The 21,476-nt window shown below is 42.2% G+C and overlaps 10 protein-coding genes across 10 annotated transcripts; 5 read left to right on the forward strand and 5 right to left on the reverse strand.

Annotated features, from left to right (window-relative positions):
- Positions 1-620: 620 nt before the first annotated feature.
- Positions 621-2,167, reverse strand: V2V93DRAFT_404845 (MBA1-like protein-domain-containing protein). Its single transcript, XM_066912645.1, has 6 exons — positions 1,810-2,167; positions 1,637-1,748; positions 1,475-1,576; positions 1,202-1,415; positions 1,014-1,146; positions 621-951 (listed from the first exon to the last, which is right to left on the reverse strand). The coding sequence occupies exons 1-6, from the start codon at positions 2,036-2,038 to the stop codon at positions 836-838; spliced, it is 906 nt and encodes a 301-aa protein (XP_066765993.1). The 5' UTR covers positions 2,039-2,167; the 3' UTR covers positions 621-835.
- A 135-nt stretch (positions 2,168-2,302) lies between these two features.
- On the reverse strand, positions 2,303-3,683 carry V2V93DRAFT_368464 (uncharacterized protein). Its single transcript, XM_066909798.1, has 3 exons — positions 3,090-3,683; positions 2,746-3,030; positions 2,303-2,693 (listed from the first exon to the last, which is right to left on the reverse strand). Exons 1-3 carry the CDS (start codon positions 3,372-3,374, stop codon positions 2,391-2,393), a joined length of 873 nt encoding a protein of 290 aa, XP_066765994.1. The 5' UTR covers positions 3,375-3,683; the 3' UTR covers positions 2,303-2,390.
- On the reverse strand, positions 3,666-5,641 carry V2V93DRAFT_368469 (uncharacterized protein). Its single transcript, XM_066909799.1, has 6 exons — positions 5,453-5,641; positions 4,994-5,283; positions 4,890-4,930; positions 4,789-4,830; positions 4,561-4,732; positions 3,666-4,497 (listed from the first exon to the last, which is right to left on the reverse strand). The coding sequence occupies exons 1-6, from the start codon at positions 5,589-5,591 to the stop codon at positions 4,078-4,080; spliced, it is 1,104 nt and encodes a 367-aa protein (XP_066765995.1). The 5' UTR covers positions 5,592-5,641; the 3' UTR covers positions 3,666-4,077.
- An 855-nt stretch (positions 5,642-6,496) lies between these two features.
- Positions 6,497-8,544, forward strand: V2V93DRAFT_358457 (uncharacterized protein; the record flags this gene model as incomplete). Its single annotated transcript, XM_066908061.1, has 3 exons — positions 6,497-7,774; positions 7,826-8,188; positions 8,236-8,544. The coding sequence occupies 3 exons, from the start codon at positions 6,497-6,499 to the stop codon at positions 8,542-8,544; spliced, it is 1,950 nt and encodes a 649-aa protein (XP_066765996.1).
- Positions 8,545-9,069: 525 nt separating this feature from the next.
- V2V93DRAFT_368481 (uncharacterized protein) lies at positions 9,070-10,734 on the forward strand. Its single transcript, XM_066909800.1, has 3 exons — positions 9,070-9,357; positions 9,414-9,824; positions 9,884-10,734. The coding sequence occupies exons 1-3, from the start codon at positions 9,179-9,181 to the stop codon at positions 10,659-10,661; spliced, it is 1,368 nt and encodes a 455-aa protein (XP_066765997.1). The 5' UTR covers positions 9,070-9,178; the 3' UTR covers positions 10,662-10,734.
- An 84-nt stretch (positions 10,735-10,818) lies between these two features.
- Positions 10,819-12,234, forward strand: V2V93DRAFT_368485 (uncharacterized protein). Its single transcript, XM_066909801.1, has 3 exons — positions 10,819-11,380; positions 11,436-11,974; positions 12,031-12,234. Exons 1-3 carry the CDS (start codon positions 10,864-10,866, stop codon positions 12,136-12,138), a joined length of 1,164 nt encoding a protein of 387 aa, XP_066765998.1. The 5' UTR covers positions 10,819-10,863; the 3' UTR covers positions 12,139-12,234.
- Positions 12,108-14,172, reverse strand: V2V93DRAFT_368490 (type II pantothenate kinase). The gene is made up of 7 exons (XM_066909802.1): positions 13,782-14,172; positions 13,366-13,699; positions 13,198-13,301; positions 13,060-13,137; positions 12,637-13,004; positions 12,382-12,582; positions 12,108-12,329 (listed from the first exon to the last, which is right to left on the reverse strand). The coding sequence occupies exons 1-7, from the start codon at positions 13,998-14,000 to the stop codon at positions 12,257-12,259; spliced, it is 1,377 nt and encodes a 458-aa protein (XP_066765999.1). The 5' UTR covers positions 14,001-14,172; the 3' UTR covers positions 12,108-12,256.
- A 462-nt stretch (positions 14,173-14,634) lies between these two features.
- V2V93DRAFT_404852 (PAP2 superfamily-domain-containing protein) lies at positions 14,635-16,881 on the forward strand. The gene is made up of 2 exons (XM_066912646.1): positions 14,635-16,282; positions 16,347-16,881. The coding sequence occupies exons 1-2, from the start codon at positions 14,968-14,970 to the stop codon at positions 16,505-16,507; spliced, it is 1,476 nt and encodes a 491-aa protein (XP_066766000.1). The 5' UTR covers positions 14,635-14,967; the 3' UTR covers positions 16,508-16,881.
- V2V93DRAFT_368494 (uncharacterized protein) lies at positions 16,871-18,868 on the reverse strand. The gene is made up of 2 exons (XM_066909803.1): positions 17,100-18,868; positions 16,871-17,045 (listed from the first exon to the last, which is right to left on the reverse strand). The coding sequence occupies exons 1-2, from the start codon at positions 18,636-18,638 to the stop codon at positions 17,025-17,027; spliced, it is 1,560 nt and encodes a 519-aa protein (XP_066766001.1). The 5' UTR covers positions 18,639-18,868; the 3' UTR covers positions 16,871-17,024.
- Position 18,869: 1 nt separating this feature from the next.
- V2V93DRAFT_368495 (uncharacterized protein) lies at positions 18,870-20,027 on the forward strand. The gene has a single exon (XM_066909804.1). It carries the CDS (start codon positions 19,152-19,154, stop codon positions 19,638-19,640), a length of 489 nt encoding a protein of 162 aa, XP_066766002.1. The 5' UTR covers positions 18,870-19,151; the 3' UTR covers positions 19,641-20,027.
- Positions 20,028-21,476: the final 1,449 nt, after the last annotated feature.

Consider the following 21,476-nt stretch of genomic DNA (forward strand, 5'->3'; position numbering starts at 1 on the left):
CATAGCGCCCCGCCGCTCATCGTCAGAGTGACATTTATATTCACTAACTAGGAAACATGTCCCGCCACCGTAGAAGCTGTCGAATGCATCAATCGAAGTTTGGGTCTGCGGCTCAATAAGTGGAAGGGGGCTGGTTGTATACGATGAATTTGGAGAATATGCGGCTCAAGTAGTAGTGTCTAGCCACATGTGGCAGTGCGAATAGCCACTTATAGACATGCATTTGGGAAGTAGAGCCAGCCTCAAGAGAACAAACCAGCCAGCCTTTTTCGCCCAACGCGTCTGGCAGTTGAGCTAGTACAGCGGCTAGCCGGTAACTTCGTGAATATTGCCGCCCGAGTTGTGGGTCTAGCGGTTGGATATAGGATGTTTGTGCTTACTAAAAACTATTGGAGAAGTGTATAGACCTGTAGATTAAGTGCAGCTTGACATGTTATTAGCAGTGTTGTAGCAACTCTGAGCTGCTTCGAAGAGATCAATATTCGGTCCTGACACTTGATAAAAAAACAACGTCGATTACAGATGCTGAACTTGATATAGAAAATCCTCACGCCGCGTAATCGTGGCGTCGACGATGACTCAATCATGAGATCAGTTGTAATAAATCTATCTCAAAAACTGGATCGGAACGTCCATCTCGATCATGTTTCTATCTGGTCTCAGATATATCACTCATTAGGACAGATGGAAAAAATTACAGATTAATTTTTTTCACCTGCAGACAGCTCTTCAGATTTGAATGCTACAATCAGAGACACATATGCTAAATAAATGCATAATTTTAAACGTAAAATCAAGCTATATACAAGAAAAAAAAAAAATCGAAGTCCCTTTTTCAATCAAATTTCACAGGTCCAGGCTTTTTTCTAAAAATGTCTCCTTTCACTTTCATGGATTGTCTAATTAAATCAACGGAGGTTGTAATACTTGGTACCGGTTTGGTAATTGGCGCTAGACGTAGAACTATTAGCTTCTTCATACACAAGTTTACGCAAAATGAGGGCCTTTCTTACTTTCAAATACTGATCCTGCAGCTCGCATCTCTCCGGAATCCATATCAAGAGTAAACACAATGTAGTCGAGAACCTTCTTCTCTTCTACTTTTTTGGGCACTTTCTTATTCTTAGTATATTCCATCTCCAGTTTCTGCTCACAACCATCAGTAAAAAAGGCTTGCACAATAAAATTTCAAAATTCTCACCTGGATCGTATTGAGCTTATACGTAAGTTGCATGTAAATCACTGGCTCTCCGTTTTGCATATCGAGAGGCGATAAATCCACCAATTTCGGCTCTTCGACAAATTCTACCAATTGCCATTTAAGTTTCCAGTTTTTATCCATATTTTTGATCCGGTCCTCCAAATGACCAGAAACAAACATTGAGCTTAATTTCTGAACAGTCAATAAATCACGCCTACGTAAATTGTTAGAAACGAAAGAGAATAGTTAGCAATGGAGTAGGTTGGTACTTACTCTGCGAACGCCTCGTTTAATTCAATATATGTCGACTTTGCGTCTTCTTTCCATTCCCTAAGATGCATCTTCCTTTTGTATCTTAAACGCAGCATTCCCATTCTATGAATTTTATTCTCCATTAGCGAATTTCAATCGAATGTATTTCGAATTTTTTCTTACCTCGCCAGCATCTTACCTGACCAAACTGCCTTTCGCAATTTTTCTCGGAAAAACAATTTCGGGTACTTTATCAGCGACGGCTTGTTGACTCCTGTCGGAGGAATGTAATCATCTGTGAAAAATTAGAATTAGCAACCGGGTTGTAAGAGGCATTTGTTAATATACCAACATACTTGACGCAACACCTAGAGCACTAGCACTAACCGAAGACCGTGCCGGAACTTTCGAATCAGCGTATCCTCTAACGGCATTGTATCTCCACAAATCACTAGTACATTTTGATTTCAACCCCGGGAAATCTTTGTAAATCAGCGAAATTCGGGCAGAAGATATCAATTGAGCACCAGTTCGGAAGCGCGACACCTCGGTTGAGGCACTGGCTGACGCACGCACGAAACTCATTGTTGCTCAATTGCCAAAATGTAGTCTATCGATTATTCCGACGAGTTGGAAAATTATTGCTCGGCTGTGTCTATGATAGAAAACAGAATCTTTCTGGAGGAAGTGAATGGTGATTTTTTAATCTTTAACAGTTCGGAAGTTTTTGGGCTTGACCGCATCGCAAGGTTTGATTGCGGCGCGCATTGCCAGAATCGTATTCAGTCAAACATATATTCAACTATCAGCGTACCGTCGTATACGTTACTGGTTTTTTTATTCTAAATATTCAAACAAAAATAAAAATCAGATTACGCCTTATAATACAACCAAACAATCAAAAAACAGTAAAATACGAATTCTATACAGCTTTTGTTCAAGGATGACCCTTCTCAAATACGCGAACTCCAGATAGATTTCCATCTCCCACAAAATAATGATACTCCCCCTCTTCAATAACATGACTGCCCCCATCTTCAGCAGGTTGTCCTCCTCTGGTTATCCTGATGGTTCCGGTTACATCTTCTGCGATTCCAGAGTCTAGCGGTCTGATGGCAAATACAGCTAGCGAGCGATGAATCAGTGAGACGAACAGCTCTTCTTGGCCTGTTGCTAGGGTCGTTGGTCCTTTTAAAATGGCATCTGAGCTCGAGACGCATACGACCAGTATACCAGACAACTATTAAAGCGTTAGATGAGTCAGTAATATAAGTTTTGATGTAGGATTCTACCTCTTGTAAATCTCTGACGAGCCGAAGAATATCAGCCGGTGAAAGTACTCCAAGCGCGTGCAATATTTCGAATCCCTCGACAATTATCAAAGGTTTAGCACCATGACTCGTACCTAGCTCGGAAACTAGATTTTCAATTTGTGCAGGCCAATGTGCTGATTTTTTCGACTGTAAGTATAACGATGCTAGTGAATCGCGCTTCGACAAAATTTCACCGAACAGGTTTGAAAATCCGTCAACGAAAACAAATTGTTTCTGATGAATTAGAAGACCAATGTCGACTCCCTAATTACCATTCTTATTAAAAGGCTGAATGTTAGATCTATCATAGAGAGCTTACTCACCGCTTTCTTGAGACTCCTTTTGTAAAATTCAAGATCCTGCAGAAATGAGATATACATCACAGGAGCTTTTTCTGCCGGCGTCTCAACATTTTTATCACCCCGACCCAATGTCTCGAAACTTCCTATACTGGCTCTCGCAAAATGCTGCAAAAGCCATGAAGGGTTAGTACTCACAGACGCAGTGACAGTGAGTAAATGAGAAACCCCATCAGTATTTGACGCGGTCGCTGACGGGGGAAGATACGCTCCGTCGAAAACGCGTAGGAGATCTGGAAGTTTTGACATTATTCAGTGTTGCGCGAATCGCAGTCTAGATCATAGCTTTATTGAGAGTTTATAAAAAGTACCTGCATCGGACGACAGTAATTGCACGAATTTGATTTCGGATACGGTTAAACTTTGATAACATGAAATTCTGCATGTGTTGGTTGCACCTACACACACATACACCGCCCTCAGCGCTTTAAGTATAAACAAAGATGCAAATAAAATCAAATTTGCTTGAATCAACTTTTTTGACTGCAGCAGAAACGAATCAAATTATAATACAAGACAAGGGTGTTATTTCACTACAACTTTGTTGAAATTTGATTTAAATCCATTCACAAACACAAAGCACAAGCATTAAAATATATATAAATGCCCCAACTAATTTACACAAGCCAATAACATGATTTGACAAAAAACGAAAACAAAAACAAAAAACAAAACATAACGAAATAAAGATACAATTAGGCATAGCTTCTGGCAATTACCATCGCACTCGCTAAACAAAAAACGACAGGACCTTTCCCTTCTCATACATTGGACTCATCAGTTCAGGCAGATTTATATCCCGCTACAAGATATAATATCACAAAGACAAACACACAGAGAACACAAAACTAAAAATTCGACACCATGATAAGTCAATCAATAACTTTTAGAGCCTCTGCTAATATTAAAGCTTCTGCTCGATATTGAAATTTTAATCTCTAATGCCTATCTCCTACTTGCGCCGAGAAGCAGCCTCAGTGACCTTGGGATCAATAGGAATCTTCGAGTCATCACGACCAACCAACTGACTAGAGGGGTCATAAAAAACATTAACATTAGAATTGTCACCCGCACCAGACGTATCAACCAAATCGGCGCTTGAAAACAAAGTACTGCTATGATCAACTTCGTTTCCCCATTCAGCATTGCCCAACAAGTCCATATCCAACGGTGCTCCATCATTGATAGACTCAACTGGCGCACTACGAGTCTGACTGCGAGCCGCAGCAATAGCTTTGGGTCGAGTCTTAAAGCCGGCTGCGGCATATTTGTCAGGGAATGCGTTGCGGAAACGGTCACGCAAATCTGTACTCCGTCTTTCATAAAGATTTAATTCCTCGTCCTTTTGAATCTTAGACCAAGACGGACCATGCTATAAATATGTATATCAATAACTACTTCAAATAAAGTAAGCAGCGACCCAATCAGTACGCACCTTAATGAATCCAGCCAGAAGACGTTGATCTTCTTCTGGGGTGAAGCTGCGTCGCTCCTTGCGGTTCACCTTGGGCAGATGATTCGGTAGCGGAGCTCGCTGACGCCTACCGCCATGAGTCGTCGCATTTGGGTACAATCGCCGATACTCATCGGGAAAGTATGTGCGAAATCTGAATACAAAGTCAGCTACTGAGCCAAAGTGACTAATAACAATTCTAAAACATACCTATCCTTGAGGTCGACGGCCGATCGATTATTGAATTCAAATCTTTAAATTGCCAGTCAGTAACATAATCATGACAAAAACGCATCGTGCGTGATACTTACTGACTATCCTGAAGGATCTTTTTCCAGTTTCCAACTCCGTACTGTGTCAATAAGTTAGCATCAAAACTGGACCTAGAGTCGTGATAGCAGAAGCAGCATCATACAATATTACAGCCCCTCAATAAATCATTAGTTTCACTATCAGTCCATTTTGTACGAGACTTGCGTTTCTGAGAAGGAGGGGGTCCCATTATCGGATTCTGTGGCTGCTCCTGGTGAATAATCATCTGCTGATTTGCTTGCTGATGGGGAATAGAACCATGAGGTTGGCTGTGCTGAATCTGTTGGTGCTGAACCTGGGACTGCTGCTGCAATCTGCCTTGCTGCTGCTGAAAAGCAAGCTGTTGCTCTTGCTTTGTAGGCGCTTTGCGCTTGCGGTTATTCGGTTGTACCGCTACATACGAGAATTAGCAAACGACTTGTCACCACACGCCTTGTTGTTTTTTCGCCACCACTCGGCTGGCGTACAACTGGAATTGATGGGGAAAATTTCATTTCTCATAAACAATTTCCCTAGCAGACAAGACGGACGCCAACGCGACAAATCAATGGGATACACGTACCAGCCGCGGCGGCCGCGACGAGGTCCTGAGGGATCTGGTCGGTGGCGGTGAAAGCGTTCGTAAGGTCCTGGTTGGACATTGAGTGTGCTGCCTGTAAGCTCTGACTATTATATGAATTAGACGGACGGGCTGGAGGCATCGCAGCAGGTCGGACGATAACTGCGAGGATTGGACGCGATGAGATTGTTTACTTTGTGGTTTAGGTGATGTCTGGAGGGCGAGGGTAGTGACGGGTGAGGAAGAGGGAAAGGGGACGAAGTCGGGTACGGGTTGACAGGCGGTTGTGATTAGGGTTGTATTTAGCGTGCACGTGATTAATTCCGGGCTCCTAGAGCGGCAATTAGTCGCGACTGAGCAGATGTTCTGGTGTCGTAGAGTTGTAGCGATGTACAGAGTATTAAGCGGAAAAGTTCTGTTTTCTAGTTGGTATCGGGAACAACAAAGTGGCGCTCATCAAATCAAATCAATGAGCTGCATCTAGCGTCAGTACGCGCTGGCCCACATAACCCATTAATTGCTAGTAGCAATATCGCATAGCTGTAGATATTCTTTCAGTAAGCTTCTGTTTAATATTAGCAATCCAATCATTAAAGTAATCACCCGTGCCGAAGATAAAGGCGTCTCTTGCCTGCTCGAGGAGAATATAGAAATAAGGCGCACGACATACACGCTAGACGCGTCCTCGGTTCATTTGCATTACGGTAGTGCAGATAATCATGAAAAAAAGCCAGAGCTTGTAGTAGCTCGTCAATGATATAATCTCCCAAATAAAATATTTCTGATAGAACTTTTGCAATCCCGATTGAGGCGGAAATGTAGCATGCAGATAGTTCGCATACTCTCGACCTCGGCTTTATCCAACTCAGTCCGACTTCAAATCGGTACCTCAACACCGCTTTTGTCTGCCCTCTTCTCTCTTCATTACCAAAATACTCACCGGTATCTTTTTAATTCATAGACCGCTCTCAATCTGTGAATTTTCCTGCTCTCGAAAAGTCTTCGCCTAGATTGCTTTAAACAACTATTCCTCATTTTCAATTCATCATGTGGTTTTTAAGCAACTTCAACAGCGCTCATCGCACTGCGACTCCTTCCCAACAACAATCTGGTTATTTCCCAGTCAACCAGTGTACACAGGCGTATACTTGCCCGCGCGATATTTTCCCGTTCTTCTCGCTTTCGCTCTCGCTTTCGCATCCTCGAGCCGATGCAGTCGCTGCCCCCGTCGAAGACTCTGTTACTGCTCCTGCCACCAGAATGCCACCATTGTGTTTCCTTTCAATTACTCTCAATCCATCAATCAGCGCCTACTTTCTCCATTCTCAAGTCCAAGAATGGCAGTCCGAGAGAGTCGTATCGCGCAAAGTGATCCCTACAGTCCCACCTCCCGACACTGAGGCATTAATCACTTCCACTCAGGCGGCTGTGGCCGCTTTTGAGTCCCCAATGACCAGACCTTCAAAAGACAATACGTTGCAGATACAGCCCGATCAAGTTGAGCAGTGCGAGAATGTCCAACTCGTGCGAAAGCAGCGGGCGCCAATCAATGTCACCGCCGCATCGATCGCGGCACCGACTGCTTCGGTCGTCGCTATCGAGCTCCTATATCGCATTGGCGATATTCAGCCTTATCGACAGAGAGAAAGGCCGAAGACTGCGAGCACGACTGACGCGAAAGTGTCAACAGCGATCGATGAATGCTTTTTTGTTGGTGAGCTCGAAAGAGCTCTTCCTGGCGAGTTCTATCAACCTCATCTTGTTAAAAGTGTTTTTACCTCCAGTAGAGACATTGAAGCAGATATCAGGTTTTCAACTCAAAACTCTGCCAGTATTTTCAACTCAAAACTATGCGATTTTTCTTACCATTTCCAAAATGGGATTTTTGATTTTGCAACTCTCAAAGCTTCCACTGGAGCCGCTACCATTACATCAACGGCCGCAGTCCTTGCGCATGCTCTCAAGAGGACCTCGTTAGTAGCATCCTCCTCTGATCTCGAGAAGCCATTTTCTTGCGTTGCCTCTTTGTTGAGTGTTTATTCTATGGTTTGGAAGCTATTGTTTCTTACCGTGTACCATTGGCTGGTTTACAGTCTTGGCCCAGAGATGTGGCATAGCCTTCTTGACTATTATTTTGTGCGACACTTTCGTGAACTACGAATGGGTTATCAAATGGTTTTTTTGATACCTCAAGCAGAAGTTACTCAAGGCATTGAGATTTTTACAGGATTTGTTTTAATACTTGTCATTCTACTTTGGAACAGATACACTGCGAAACGCAATGCTGATACGCTATCTACAGCTAAGTCGAGAGAGCATGAAATGGTGAGTATTCATTTTATGATATTCTGCTTCATGTTCTAATAATTTTCGTAGCAAATCGTATTTTATCGTGAACCCGTATGGCGCATCGGATCCTTGCCAACTTCTGAGTTTGCCGTCGACACCAGACCTTTGACAATCATCACATATATTTTTGTTCGGCAAGAACTCAGCTATCCTGGAATCACTTTAATGTTTCAGCAGGATTTTCCATTAGAATGGGCTTTTGATGTTTGCACAGCAATCACTGGGACGATCAGGCGACCGGGCCGATTCGCAGCGAATGCGCTGGCTTCTTACAAGTCCTCATGGCAACTAATTTCGTGTTCATCCATTCTGCTGAGTCTTGCAACGCCTTCGAAGATAGTTGCAAGCTTAACTGATAATATTTATAAAAATGTGGGGAAGAATGAGCAGGTACGTGACTTTCATTTTCGTTATTGATCTCTGTTGTTCACATTTAGTGGCAGTTAGTGGTATACGATGAGCCCGTCAGGAGTTGGCGCTCGCAGTCTTCGCTGGATACTGACAACGGTCATTCTGCATACAATAGCAAATTGCACGCCGATGATGATATTTTAATCTCTGACGATGAAGAGTGGTCGGATGCTTATGAATATCAAGAGAATGCCGAAATGTGTGTGGCGCAGACGATAATTAGTTCGGAACCGCTTACTACAAAGCTGGTATTTACTTGTCCTGAAATGATTCTAGAAAAACCACAGATACCCCCTAGGTGGCTGATATTGACGAACTGTACAGATAATGAGTAATATTTAATCACTCTGAGATACCCAATATATGAATTTCTGGTAGCGTACTGATCTGAAAGCTCGATTACTGTGGAACCTCTCTATATTTAATTTTGATAATTTTCACTGAGTGTTTGAAGGATAGCATTATTCGACAGCTTCGTATACTCGCTTACTCAAAAACCTATCGGATTGGACGCCCACTGAAAATTTTGGAACGCATTTTGACAGAATATTGGTTTTTTTTGTTTTTGTTTCCGCATGTTCTGATTATATTCGTTGCTTGCGCTGCATTATTTTACTCAAAATGTTATCGCTTTTTTGACTAATAGGATATTTTAATAATGGATCTTTTTTTTCATCGATCTGTAAATACTTGAGTGGCCTACTGCCCGTATGAGAATGAGCGATACTATTGCTGCACGCAAAAGATACCGAGAACTCCCTATCTCATTCGGATGTTTCCTGTTTTTTTTGTAAACATTTACTATTCTGTACATTCACCGCTCTTGTTTCTGCTTGTCTTGTTTAGAAGCTGTGCGATATGACGACCAAAAAACATTACTAAGCACTAAGTAAACACGATTACGTAATATATACGTAATTACACTGACCTCTTCATTCACGACCTGGGGAGGTATATTTTTAATATGTCATGGCTGACGGACTTTCCGGAACAAAGCGCCAGTCTCCAGAAGATGGCGATGGAGATGAGAATGCAGAATATGACTATTTTGTAAAGCTACTACTTGAGGAGCAGCAGCAGACGCAAAAGCAAAAAGATACACCTAAGTCAAGATCAGAAGTAATCGGGGCTTTTTTGGAGAAGCCAGCGTAAGTGACAACACAAACTATTTGCCTCATTTAAAGTGTTAACAATGTCTGTATAGGAGAAATACGAATGGAATAAGACCAAACACATCATTTCTCTCAAGAGTTGTACAAAGCACAAACTCTCATAACCAGGCCTTGTTACAGAAGGAGGCTCTCAATGCCGTTGCTAGGTTGCGAGATTTTAATAAAGCTAATCCAATAGCTGTTGAGACAGAGTCACAGTATCATCCGGATACTTTAAGACGGAATAGCTCAACTTCGCGGCAGGAATCGCGCTCAAGAGAGAGATTGAGGTCGAGGTCGAGATCGCGTTCGGTTTCTGTCGATGGATCTATTAGTATTGACCGTGAGACCAAACGAAGGGAAGAGGATGACTTAAAATATGATGCAGAGCACAGCGAGGTATCAATCCAGACCAATTCTACGCTACGATCAAATCTCATGCGTCATACTTCTGTGAGCGAAGAGTGAGTTTGGCAAGGAATAGATATTTTTTTGATATACGAAACTAACACAAAGACTACAGTGAATCTACAAGGAGATATAACAAAAAATCACAGAGCGAAGATCATGATTTTGATCACAGTCATCGTCGTCGTCGCCACCACCATCACCATTATCATCGTTCAAGTAAAGAAAGCGATGACATCGACAACAATAAAGATGATAGAAGACATCATCGCCACCACCGCCACTTGAATTTCAAGGATGGCGACTCAGATGTAAACATTAACCAGAATACTGGATCTAAACGCGATAATAATCTTAAGGAGGGTTATAAAAGCCAAAAAAGGAGCAAAGACGAACACCGCCATCACCGTCGGAAGCACAGGGATCAAGACTTGGATCAAGATTATGCATCCGACCATCAATTTAAAGATGCAGATAGGAGAGAAATTTCTAAGGGCGAGAGCAAAGAACGGGAAGAAGACAAGCGACGAAGGCACAATCCAGGATCTATTTATGACAGCGAACGACCGCAAATATCCAGCAAGTCCTTACAGAAAGCGCATCGTGAATCTCATGATCGTGAAAAGAGAGACGACACAACTTCTTTTGAACTCGATAGCGACGAGGACTCCGGACGTCACGAGAGACCAGACAAACATCCCAGAAGGGATAGTTATGAGGCTGACTCGGGAAAAAGTATTTCCAGAGATTCTACTAGAAAGATGTTCAGATCATCCGCTGACGACAGGACTTCATCTGGGCGATTTGGGCCAGGAAAGTATACAGATCCTTACGAACCGGCGCCAATTTTACCAGATTTGAAAGGTATTTTTGGATATGAAGGGAGTGATTAAAATTCTCCAAATGTATATTTCATGACTGTATATTAATAAATACAACGACGGCAGCGATGGCTTGCTCACTGAATACTATGGTGTAGCCCTAACCTTTAACATGTAAACAAACAAACGGGGTATGCAAGCGCGACGCGCCGTCTCCCAACAACCAATACGTCTCCTCCCAGTAGAAATAACGCCTTTCCATCTTTTATTCAAAATGGCGACTGCAGTATCTAGTGCAACAGATATCTCTGCCGATTTCATTGCTGATAATCGAGCCGTACTGTCGTCTTTTGCCTCAGCGAGCTTCAATTTCCAGAAGCAAGAGCACGAATTCAAAGAGTGGTCTTCGCGGCGTCAATCGATCGCCCTCGGAAGTCCTGGTAATACAAGCACACAACATACGAATACTATTACAAACACAGATTTGTTTGACAGGTCTAATCCAGCTGCTATCGAGTTTGAATTGAAGGACTACAGGGAGCTTTTTTCAAAGCTGAAAGTTACATACCTTGAGCAGGAAACAAAGGAAGCTTTTCTTCGAGTCATTCTTGAGGAAAATGATGATGAGAATTTTGAGGGCAAAGAGTTAAAGATGTGGAGGACTGGGCAGAAGGAAATTGATGAAGTTACTCAGCGTAATGCAGAATTGAAGGCTGTACTGGTGGAGAAAAAGAAGAAGTTACAAGATACTTCTGATGAGATGTCAAAATTAGTTGAAGATGTTTGCAAAAGTGAGCACTATGTCTTCAAGAGCATTCTTCATTTTCAATGACTAATTATTTAAAGGATACGAGACTTTGAAAACTGAAGTTGCTGAATCTGAGCAGCTATTGCGAGAGCTTGAAGAAATGAAGAACGAGATCCAAGAGCTCGAGAAGACCGACGATAAACCGAAGGAGCCTCATGAGACTCTATCTCTCAAAGAAACTAACGAACTTTTTGCTAGTCTTAAAGTTCAAGAGCTCGAAATCGATGGAGATATTGATAATCTTAAAAATGTCCAGCTTCCCGAAAAAACTCAACGACTCGAAAGGCTTACTCAAGAACTTATCGATCTTACCGAACTGAAGAAACAACTTGATGGAGCTGCAGAGCTGGCCGTGAAAGTACGCGAGGCTGAACTGAAAGAAGGAAAGATTGTAGCCAAGGAAAATCAGGCGCGATGGTACAACGAAGTATACGAGATTATTTGTGCATTGTTAGCTGTTGATGATGTCCAGATCGACAAGGTTGCCGAACAAGTTATGGTTGCTGGTAAGGATGCTAAGCAACGAGAATATAAAATAAATTTAATGTTTACAAAGGGAAGGTTTTATAATGCTACGGTAAGTTAACTGAGTATTACATGTTGATCAGGTTTTTTCTAATTATCTATTCACAGATTTCCACGTCTGCTTCAGTAAATATCAAGTCAGCAGTTGACAAGGCAGTAAAGGCAAATAGTGTTCGGATATTTATGGAGGAGTTCAAGCTGGTTATTAATGAATGATATGTATCGATGCGGAGGCATTTTACAAGCAAAGAATAAAGATCCGTATATACAGCGAACAATTAACAAAAAAGAACGTGGAAAAGGTAGTAGCACAATTAAAATACACTTCTATAGGTTATATTGATACATCAGCCGCCCTCCTAACGTCTTCCATCGAGTTTCGCCTGCCCCATCCGGTTGGTTGTCGTCTAAACAAAATATTAGAACTTTGATTTTGCAGAAAAGGAAATAAAAGCATACTTTAAGAAAGCACCAACAGCGCCAAGATATCCTTCGTGCCGTAAAAAGAAAGCTTTTTTCTCGCCATTGGACCAGAATTTGATGGCGTAAGAGAGCGTGTTCATAGTTTGTGGATGCCCTCTAATAAAAGATCCGCCGAAATAAATATGCTCAAGATTGTATCGCTGGGCTTGTAAATAAGCAATTTGTCCAATATTATTACTATGTCAAGTTAGCTGCAGATCAAGCCTACAAGAATGAATTGTGAGAATTTACCTGATGGCATAGAGCAGACTTCTGCTGATATCTTCAGCTTTGAACCGCGCCGGTTGCAGATGTTTCTCTTCTCTGTCTACTTCTGGTTTGTGTTCATTCGACTCTCTAGAGATTCCGATACTTATTCCTGTGTCGTCGCTAATTTCCACGTCATCAGCAGACTCTAATCTCTTTTTGAAAACTTTTCCAAAACTGCTTGCAATAGTTGAAGACTTCAGACCAATGCGGCCATAATCTGTACCATAGATATCACCGACTAGCATGTCAACATTTGAGTTGTCGCCTTTGGAGGCCATCAAAAGCATGTCATCAAACGACTTTGCTCCTGTTATAAGTGATAAAAGACCCCAAAGGGTTCCACCACCGAGCTAGAGGTCTATTAGCATTAGACAATTTGATACTTTTTCAAGATAGAGTGCATACAGATGAGCCACCAATGCGCTTGAATTGTCGGGGTCCAGAAACCATGATCATGCTGACGCCTGAACCTATGTTCACAAGCTACATTCGCACAGTCAGCAAATGAATGATATAGAAAACCTGAAAGTTGTTACAACATACCAAATACGGATATATGTTACTACTTGCACGCACAAATGACATTGGGTTTTGTTCACTGTATGTAAAAACTTCAAAAGGAATCTCTGTAATAAAAAAATCGAGTCCTACAACAGATACTGTTAGTTTATGTTTGATAATGCTATTAGAAACAGCACACACTGAGCATACCAACAATAAGACATTCCATCTCATCCTCTTGCCAAATCTCGACGTCAAGTTCTTGCCGTAAGCGGTCATAAAATTTATACGCGCCTCCACCTGTAGCCATAATATACACTTGCTGCTTCTCACTCGCCGAGGAATGCTGATCAACATCACCGTTAACAGATGAGCTGCCGGACGATGAGCCTGATATAGACTGCTGTTTTGCTGAAATGAGCTTTGACATGAAGCCTATAAGGTCGCTGATATTCTCGGTTTCGAACATGGCAAAGTTGATACGGCCACCAACGCTGTCCTCGTCGCGGGTGAAATAGACCAGCTTAGCAAGAGAACCTCCGATCTAAATACGCAATTGGTTTAGCAAGAGATCAATTGATGAAAAAAGTGTACTTTCGACAGAGGAGAGACAAGTGAGAACTCACGTCGACAGCGATGTGGGAGACATCGGCGGTGTGGTAAGGCAGCACGATGTCTCGGTTGTGAGTTTTGCTGCCGGCGCCACTGATTATGGCAGCGGAGCCTGGAAGAGGAATAGCATTCGAAGAAGAGCCGGCAGAGGGCTCTTCGTCGACGATGAATGCACCTTCGACATTAATTCGAATTGAGCCTGGGTAGGGAATGCGACGGGGGGAGGATGGCATGGCTGAGAGAGAGAGAGGTCAGGCAGGCTGTGCAGAGCGGGTAGGAGCAGGATAGCATACACGCCGTGTCAACAGCAGCGGACGCTCTTATTCCAGTGGGACTATTGAGAAAAAGGGGATTGAAGAAGTCAGAAGCAGGTTATGAGAATGGAGAGAGTAGGGTGGTGGGGTGGTCTCCGCTATAACGAGCAGTTCTGGGTCCGACTCCTGAGCCGCGACGCCCAACAGGACTGCTCAGAGTTCCGCACTTTTGCAACCAGAACGGTCTTCGTTAGGACCAGGAATCTACAGCTTGATTATTTATCAGTTGCGTGTGCTTTAGCGTCGGGGGAGTAATTGATGTATAGTAGATTAGGTCGACGATACAGGTAGGCATTAGTTGTCGACGGAGGACAAGTTTAAGAGTTGCTTAAGGTCGGCATATTAACCAGATGAAAGAGAATCAGAAAGGAAACAGGAGTAAGTAAAGCAATTTATTTATCATTCCAGATCAATTGCTGAAACATACACAGACTCGAACACATATTTACGTGACGCTACTTTACAAAATTGAACTTCGGACGCTCGTCAATTTACCCTTGCCCTCGGTGGTTGCGCGGCGAAAAGCTACCGACGCAGCTTTCTATATTCAATCACTGCTCATATCCAGTAAAGTACTGCATGTCGCGTCTGTGTATTGTCTGAATTAAGTTGAGATAATACTCTGCCGCACTTTGTGCACCGCCAATCTACTCAATTGGGTCACTGGCAGAAGTCCTCTCGGAGCCACGCAGCATTCGGACACTCTACGCGTCAGCCTTGCGCGAACGACAGCCACTTCAATAACTGGCGTAAGCGTTGCTATAGCCGAATGCTCATATAGATATATGCGCTTTGCATTTAATTTTCTTCATCTCAATTCCTGTTTTCCAGCAATCGAAATCACCACAATATACTGTCGTTTTCTGAACAAAATTCTGCAGACACGATGTCACGAAGCCTCTTGGAAGATGTCAAGGCGAAGTTGGCCGACAATGTCGAAGGATATGCTTCAATAAACTTCAAAGACGCGGGAAATAGGAGCAGAGATCACTACAAGACAAGCATGAGTCCACGACGATTCAGGCTGCGTCAAGCGTTATTGCCGTTGGTCCGATGGGAGACCGCACACCTTGCAAAACTACAGCTCAAATGGAGATCTAAATTTTGGGATGAGTATTTCGCATTCTCAGCTAATCTCGGTGCGCACACTTTTTTTGTCATCATGCTGCCTATGCCATTTTGGTTTGGATATGCTCAGCTGGCGCGAACTCTAGTCTACGTGCTTGCTGCTGGTGTCATATTTAGTGGCATGTTAAAGGACTACTTTTGTTTGCCTCGACCTTTATCTCCTCCACTACATCGGATTACAATGTCTGGATCAGCTGCCTTGGAGTATGGCTGCCCCAGTACACACTCAGCAAATGCAGTCGCAGCAGCTTTAGCAATAGTATATTACGCATTAGATCGTAAAGACGAAATTGCACCTTCATCGTTGTTAATCATCAAGGTCTTGATGTGGATATATATTGCTAGCATTCTGCTTGGCCGGTTATACTGCGGCATGCATGGATTTATGGACGTAATCTCTGGCTCAGCCATCGGCCTTGTCGTGTTTTTGATTAGATGGGCATTCAAGGAGCAAATTGATTCCTTTATGATCACTCCTGGTCCTATTGTTCCTCTAGTCATTACTCCGATTATTTTAATTTTAGTTAGGGTCCATCCCGAACCGGTCGATCCATGCCCGTGTTTTGAAGACAGCGTTGCATTTTCCGGAGTTGTACTGGGTGTTGATTTGGCTCTTTGGCATTCTTGGAATATGCCATGGACAACAACATTGCCGTACCCGGGATATATTCCATACAGTTTTGCGCACTCTGGTATTTTCAGGTCGGCAGTTCGAGTTGTATTGGGGGTGACCTGTATTTTCCTCTGGCGTGCAATAATGAAGAAATCATTACATGCGCTTCTTCCTCCTCTTTTCCGGTTCATAGAACGGATAGGGCTATCCATGCCTCGCGTATTCTTCCTGCAGGCATCAGAATACAATAAAGTCCCTGGCTCTATTCCAGATACAACTCTAGTGAACGCTCGCGAGATTCCTTCTTTGATTGGAAATATCACGCGAGGAAGATCGGATTCAGTTGGACCGCAGAGCACGGCGGATATGTACGAGACTATGGCATATCGTGAGGAGCGCCAAAGACGAAGATCTTTGGAAGGTCAAGGATCGAATGCGGCTAGTGCACCTCCTTCAAAAGGTTTGAATACACTACTCAACGACTGCATAATTATCGTACGACTAACTTTTTTTTTGTCATCTAGAGGAGCTTGAAGAGCTTGATGAATATCAACTGTTCTTGCAAATCAAACCACCTAGAGTACAGTATGATGTGGAAGTTATCACAAAGCTTGTCGTATACTCTGGCATTGGTTGGATTGGTGTCGAAGGTTGCGCCATCATGTTTTATTATTTTAATTTATAAGGAGAGATTAAAAACTTTTGGTGTATGCTGAGTTGTTGATATGGCTATGGGTATGGTGCGATTATTTACATTATCCTTGTAAAATCATCACGATTTTTTGCATGATCATTTTCTCTTATTTTCATTTTTTTTTATTTTTGACATTTTCTTCTTGTGTGGAAACATAATTCTTCTCTTAATATTGGTTTTTCATCCAAGAACAGTCTTTCATGTTACAATTAGGTTTTTTCTTCGTTCACTTTTTGTAGAAGACTAGCTATTTCTGGTGTTTCACTTCAGCGTATGATCTTTGTAATCGTTGTGACAATTCAGAGCCATTATACTGACTTATGTGGGCGCGTATATATAATTACTAATAAAGACTATTTGAAATATACATGTAATTAATGATTTGTAAATACAATAGCCCGACCGAGCTATAAAACAAAAACGCCAGTCAAAAACACACAACAATCACAAACAACAAGAACCGTTGCAAGCCTACAAAAAATACACTAATAACAATGACTGATTCAGCTCACGCTGTATCTCGTTTCGCCTATTTTTTCGCTTAGTTATATTCTCTTGAGTGAGTAAAAAGAAATAAACGTACTTTTTCAATTAAGCTGGTTAAGCAATCCCGCTCAGAAGCCACATCGACAATCTCGCTCATCAACTTCACGTCCGCGCGCCGTTCAGCAGTCTTCATCATCCAAAAACAAGCTTCGGCGTCCAGTTTTAACAATTCACGAGAATCCATAAATTTTATAGTTTCCCAAGCCTCGGCAGCAAGATTCCGATCATGAACTAAAAAAGCGTATCGAAGTTCCATGGTGAGTGTTTCTAAAGTCGGTTGAAATTTTCTTCGCATGAACTCCTCCCTGAAATGAGTATATAGCCGCGGCGCTTTGAGCTTGATACTCGCTGTCATTAGGGCACCTATAACTTTTGTATTGAGAAAAATTTGACCCATGACGTCGTTATTTATAGAGTCTATCTTTGATTGGCGAAGTACGACGCCAAATACCAGTTCAACGATCCAGGCATTATTGGAGTCAACGGCGGCCTTCATTAAATTGACAACTGTTTCCGGTGACGCTTCAAATCCAGCTTCAAGCATTGCTTCAAAAGCTATCAGTGCGGCAAGACTCAGGTTCTGGATAATCACCAGCCGTCGAATTATAATCGTGAATGTATCCCTGTTTGGTACATGCTGCGTCTGTGACAATGCGTTTCCAATACGATTTAAAACGATAGGTCCATTTGCAGAATTTGCAACTTTGGTTATAGCTTTGTTAAGCTTCGCGGAATTGTAATCGAGCAAAGTTGGCTTGTGTTTGAGTAAATATATCGGACTGCGAATATTATTCATATGTGTGAGCATAAATCTCATAAACTCGCTACTTCCGCGGTCAATATGATGCATCTTTAGCATACGCATTGGTACGCCAATTTTCTCTAATTGTTTATATACTGCATATTCGGAGTTCGAGATCATTGAGCGAGCTGTTATTCTGTTCCATCGAGTTTCAAGCCGAGTTAATTGCGCCGTATATGCACGTTCTAATTCAATCGGTATATCGGGTCTTGAATCGTATCTTCCTGACTGTATCCTTCTCCTTACCATCTGTCTGGCCGATACAATCTCATTTCGTCGCTCCAGTTTGCGAATCCATAATTTTTGAAATTCTATACGCTGGTAATGTATTTTTCGACGAGTTTGTAAAATCGTCGCTCGCTGATTCCGACTCCACGTATCTTTCGTCGCTCTCTTCATTGCATCTTCTACCCTGCTAGCTTTATAAAGCACATCAAATTTAAACGATAATCTCTGTAGAGCACTTGCAATGCCATTTTCGATAATCTTCGCTTTCGAGACCGCTACTTCGGACACGGCTTTTGCTGCGGCTTGTTCTGCTTTCGCGATAACTGGTGCGGATACTGCTCTCTCTGATATTTTTGCACTCAAATCAGGTACAGAAAATGCGACTGCTGTTGCTGTTGCAGCGGCCGCGGCCGCCACTGCACCTGAGGACGACGCGCTAGTATATAACCATCGTATTCTCGACCCGCGAAATTTCTCACCAGAGGTCCCTTTCTTCAAGCGAGAAAAAATCGCACGGCTGAAATAGCTACCTATTTCCCTAAACATTTAACAAAAATGCGGTAGCTATCATCAGAAGAGAAATAAGGTGAGGGAGCGATTGCGTTGAGAAAGCTCTGTCCCTAACGTCACAAAATGAATCTTAGACAGTAAGCAGGGTATATTCTTCGAGACCTGCTTAAATCATATACAAGACCCAACCTTTTCCCTTTTCAAAAGAAAATGCTACCTCATTGAATTAAAGTTGGAAATAAATGAAATAGCAATTCAGAGTTGGCTCTCAAAGTGCATGATGCTCTACTCTGTGTGTGCCCTGAACATTTGCAACCCTTGCCCGACAAGCAGTGTTGAATCCTTTTATAATTACCATTTTGCTCACTGTCAGTGAACATAGATCAGGACTTGCCAGTCTAGGAGGTTATTTCAACTAGTCAATTTACATTGAGAGGCTAAATTGGGGGTTTCTATTTTGATATTTTACACATTCAATTGCAGATCACAGACAAGCACCTCTTTAAACCTCATTGTCTACCACTAAGTAGCTTTCAGCAAACACAGAAAATGGGTCTCGCACTAGCACTCTCAGCTGAACTGACCGGTGTTACGGATCTGCATCCAATAGACACACAAGAGGAACCATATGTGTACTCTTTCAAAGTGCAATGCACCTCATGTCGTGAAATTCATCCAAACTTCGTCGAATTGACATCCTGGGAAACGCACGATTTAAGCGGCAGCCGTGGTGAAGCCAACTTCGTATGGAGGTGCAAGTCATGCAGACGAGAGTCTTCGGCATCCTTTAAATCTAAACCCCAGCCGTATACTCTTGAAGATTCGGGAAAATTGAAGAATATCATTGAGTTGGAGACTAGAGGGTTGGAATTTTTGGAGTTCAAAGTTGAAGGTGCTTGGAGCTGCAGGAGTTCAGAGAATGAAAAGACAAAGTTTGAGGAAATTGATTTACAAGAAGGAGAGTGGTTTGAATATGATGAGAAAGCTGGAGAAGAGGTTATGATTACCGATATCAAATGGGAAATTCGGCGATCATAGATTGTCATGTTCAGCTTTAAATGGATGAAGATACCGAAAGTCATATGCCTACCATTATCGCTTCAAATATGAATGAAGTTAGTCTAGTTGTGCTCGCCTCGATAGTCTGACTCGATCAACTGAGTCTTTCAAACATGCCGAAGTAGGCATCCCTATTTCACGTTCTTAAACTCTAGCCTTTTAGTGCGCTTTCGCAATTTAGGTGCCGCAGTTTTATCCTGTACATCAGTTTCCAGTAAATAATTAACTCCTCATTGATTGGTTAACTTCCAGTTGACTTGGAGAATCTGGCTATTTTCCATGTTGAGCATTTATATACTTCTTTGCGGTAGGACTGTTACTCTTCGTCGGAAGCGGAAGCAAGTTCACAGTAAAGCTGTCACAGAAGAGATTATAAATAACTTCCAGTCATGCTGGGCGAGGCACCGGTATTATGGTTGAAAGTTTTTTAGAATCTGATTAACTCAAACAACTCATCAGCTTGACTTGGTAAAATTAGAACTATATCAGCAGCCAAGGATTTCATTGGGAAACGGGGGTAAGTCACATCCGCTTCCTTGATTTAAATCACTTATGACTGGTGAGACAGTGTAATGTTATAGTCAGTAGCTGAGCTGCTACTAGGCCCCGTACCATGCTGCTTGGTTTCTTCGTATTCCTTATTAACCTCCGAGCTGATCATCTAAAAGTTATTTTTTGGTTTGTCCCCTTTAAAATTTTCCAATATCTGTTCGGTAATTGACGCATTCTAGTTGTGGTATTTCGCACAATGCTCTTCACAATAATAATCACTGCCAAATGCCAATACAACAAAAAAAGCTTTAATGAATTCTATACTATCGATATAGTCTGCTGATGCAGAGCTTTAGCAGAATGTGTAGATATTTGCGAAATCAAACGTTTTGTGAAGTAATTTTGGGGCATTGGCAGGGCGATCTGCTTTGCCGGTGCAAAGCCTTTTTCCTGAAGATCTCTGAAGATTAAAAATCAAGATTCGCACATCCTTCAAATAAAACAAAAAAGCTTTACCGATATTTGAGGGTATAATAGCATTGCTCTTGCCTCTTGATTCAGTTGATGTGAACTAGAAACTTGGTGAACAGATTTATCGCTACTGACAATTAGCAAAGTCAGAGCTGAAATAGAAATAAAGCACGCCTAATAATAAAGACGGTATAGGCAAGATGTCTGGGATATCTCCTTGGTAAGCTGCGTAGCATGGATTGCATTGAAGCGCAAGCAGGGTCAATAAGCTCCTTCTATAGAAAGCCTCTCATTTCTGGTGATCCTGACAGGCATACCAACATATATAAAAGACGTATACTTATGTAGAAGAGTTTAAAATATGCTCGTGAAGCGTAGAGCTAATGTAATCTGGCAAGCAAAAAGAGTGCGCGCAACTGAATTAAGCAGGATTTGTTTATAGTACACGCGAAATCATGTGACGAGCGCGTTCTTGAAGACCCCAGCCAAATATTGTTTACGCAATTATTACAATGATTATTAGCTACCGTTATGAAAGAAAGTAATATGTTTGATTTAATGATTTAATTCCTCACCCTCGTGGTATATTTGACGACTAGGTTTGTAGATCCATTGGTCGGTAGTTCCAGATTAAGGAATCTCAAATGACGGCTAGCCTGAAAATAAATACCGGAGATAAGCTCTAGATGTCAAGACCACAGCAGGCCAAAGACGCCAGAACAATGACCAGTAAGCGTCTTGTTCTCAATCTTAAGGTTGCAATCAGCATACAAACAATAAAGAGGAGATGACGTCGGCCGGTAACTAAAGAGACTCTGTCTGTATAGACCATATCAGTCTCTTTTCCGAAGC

The sequence above is a fragment of the Kockiozyma suomiensis genome, assembly GCF_038497685.1.
Source record: "Kockiozyma suomiensis strain NRRL Y-17356 unplaced genomic scaffold V2V93scaffold_6, whole genome shotgun sequence".
Classification (NCBI taxonomy): domain Eukaryota; kingdom Fungi; phylum Ascomycota; class Lipomycetes; order Lipomycetales; family Lipomycetaceae; genus Kockiozyma; species Kockiozyma suomiensis.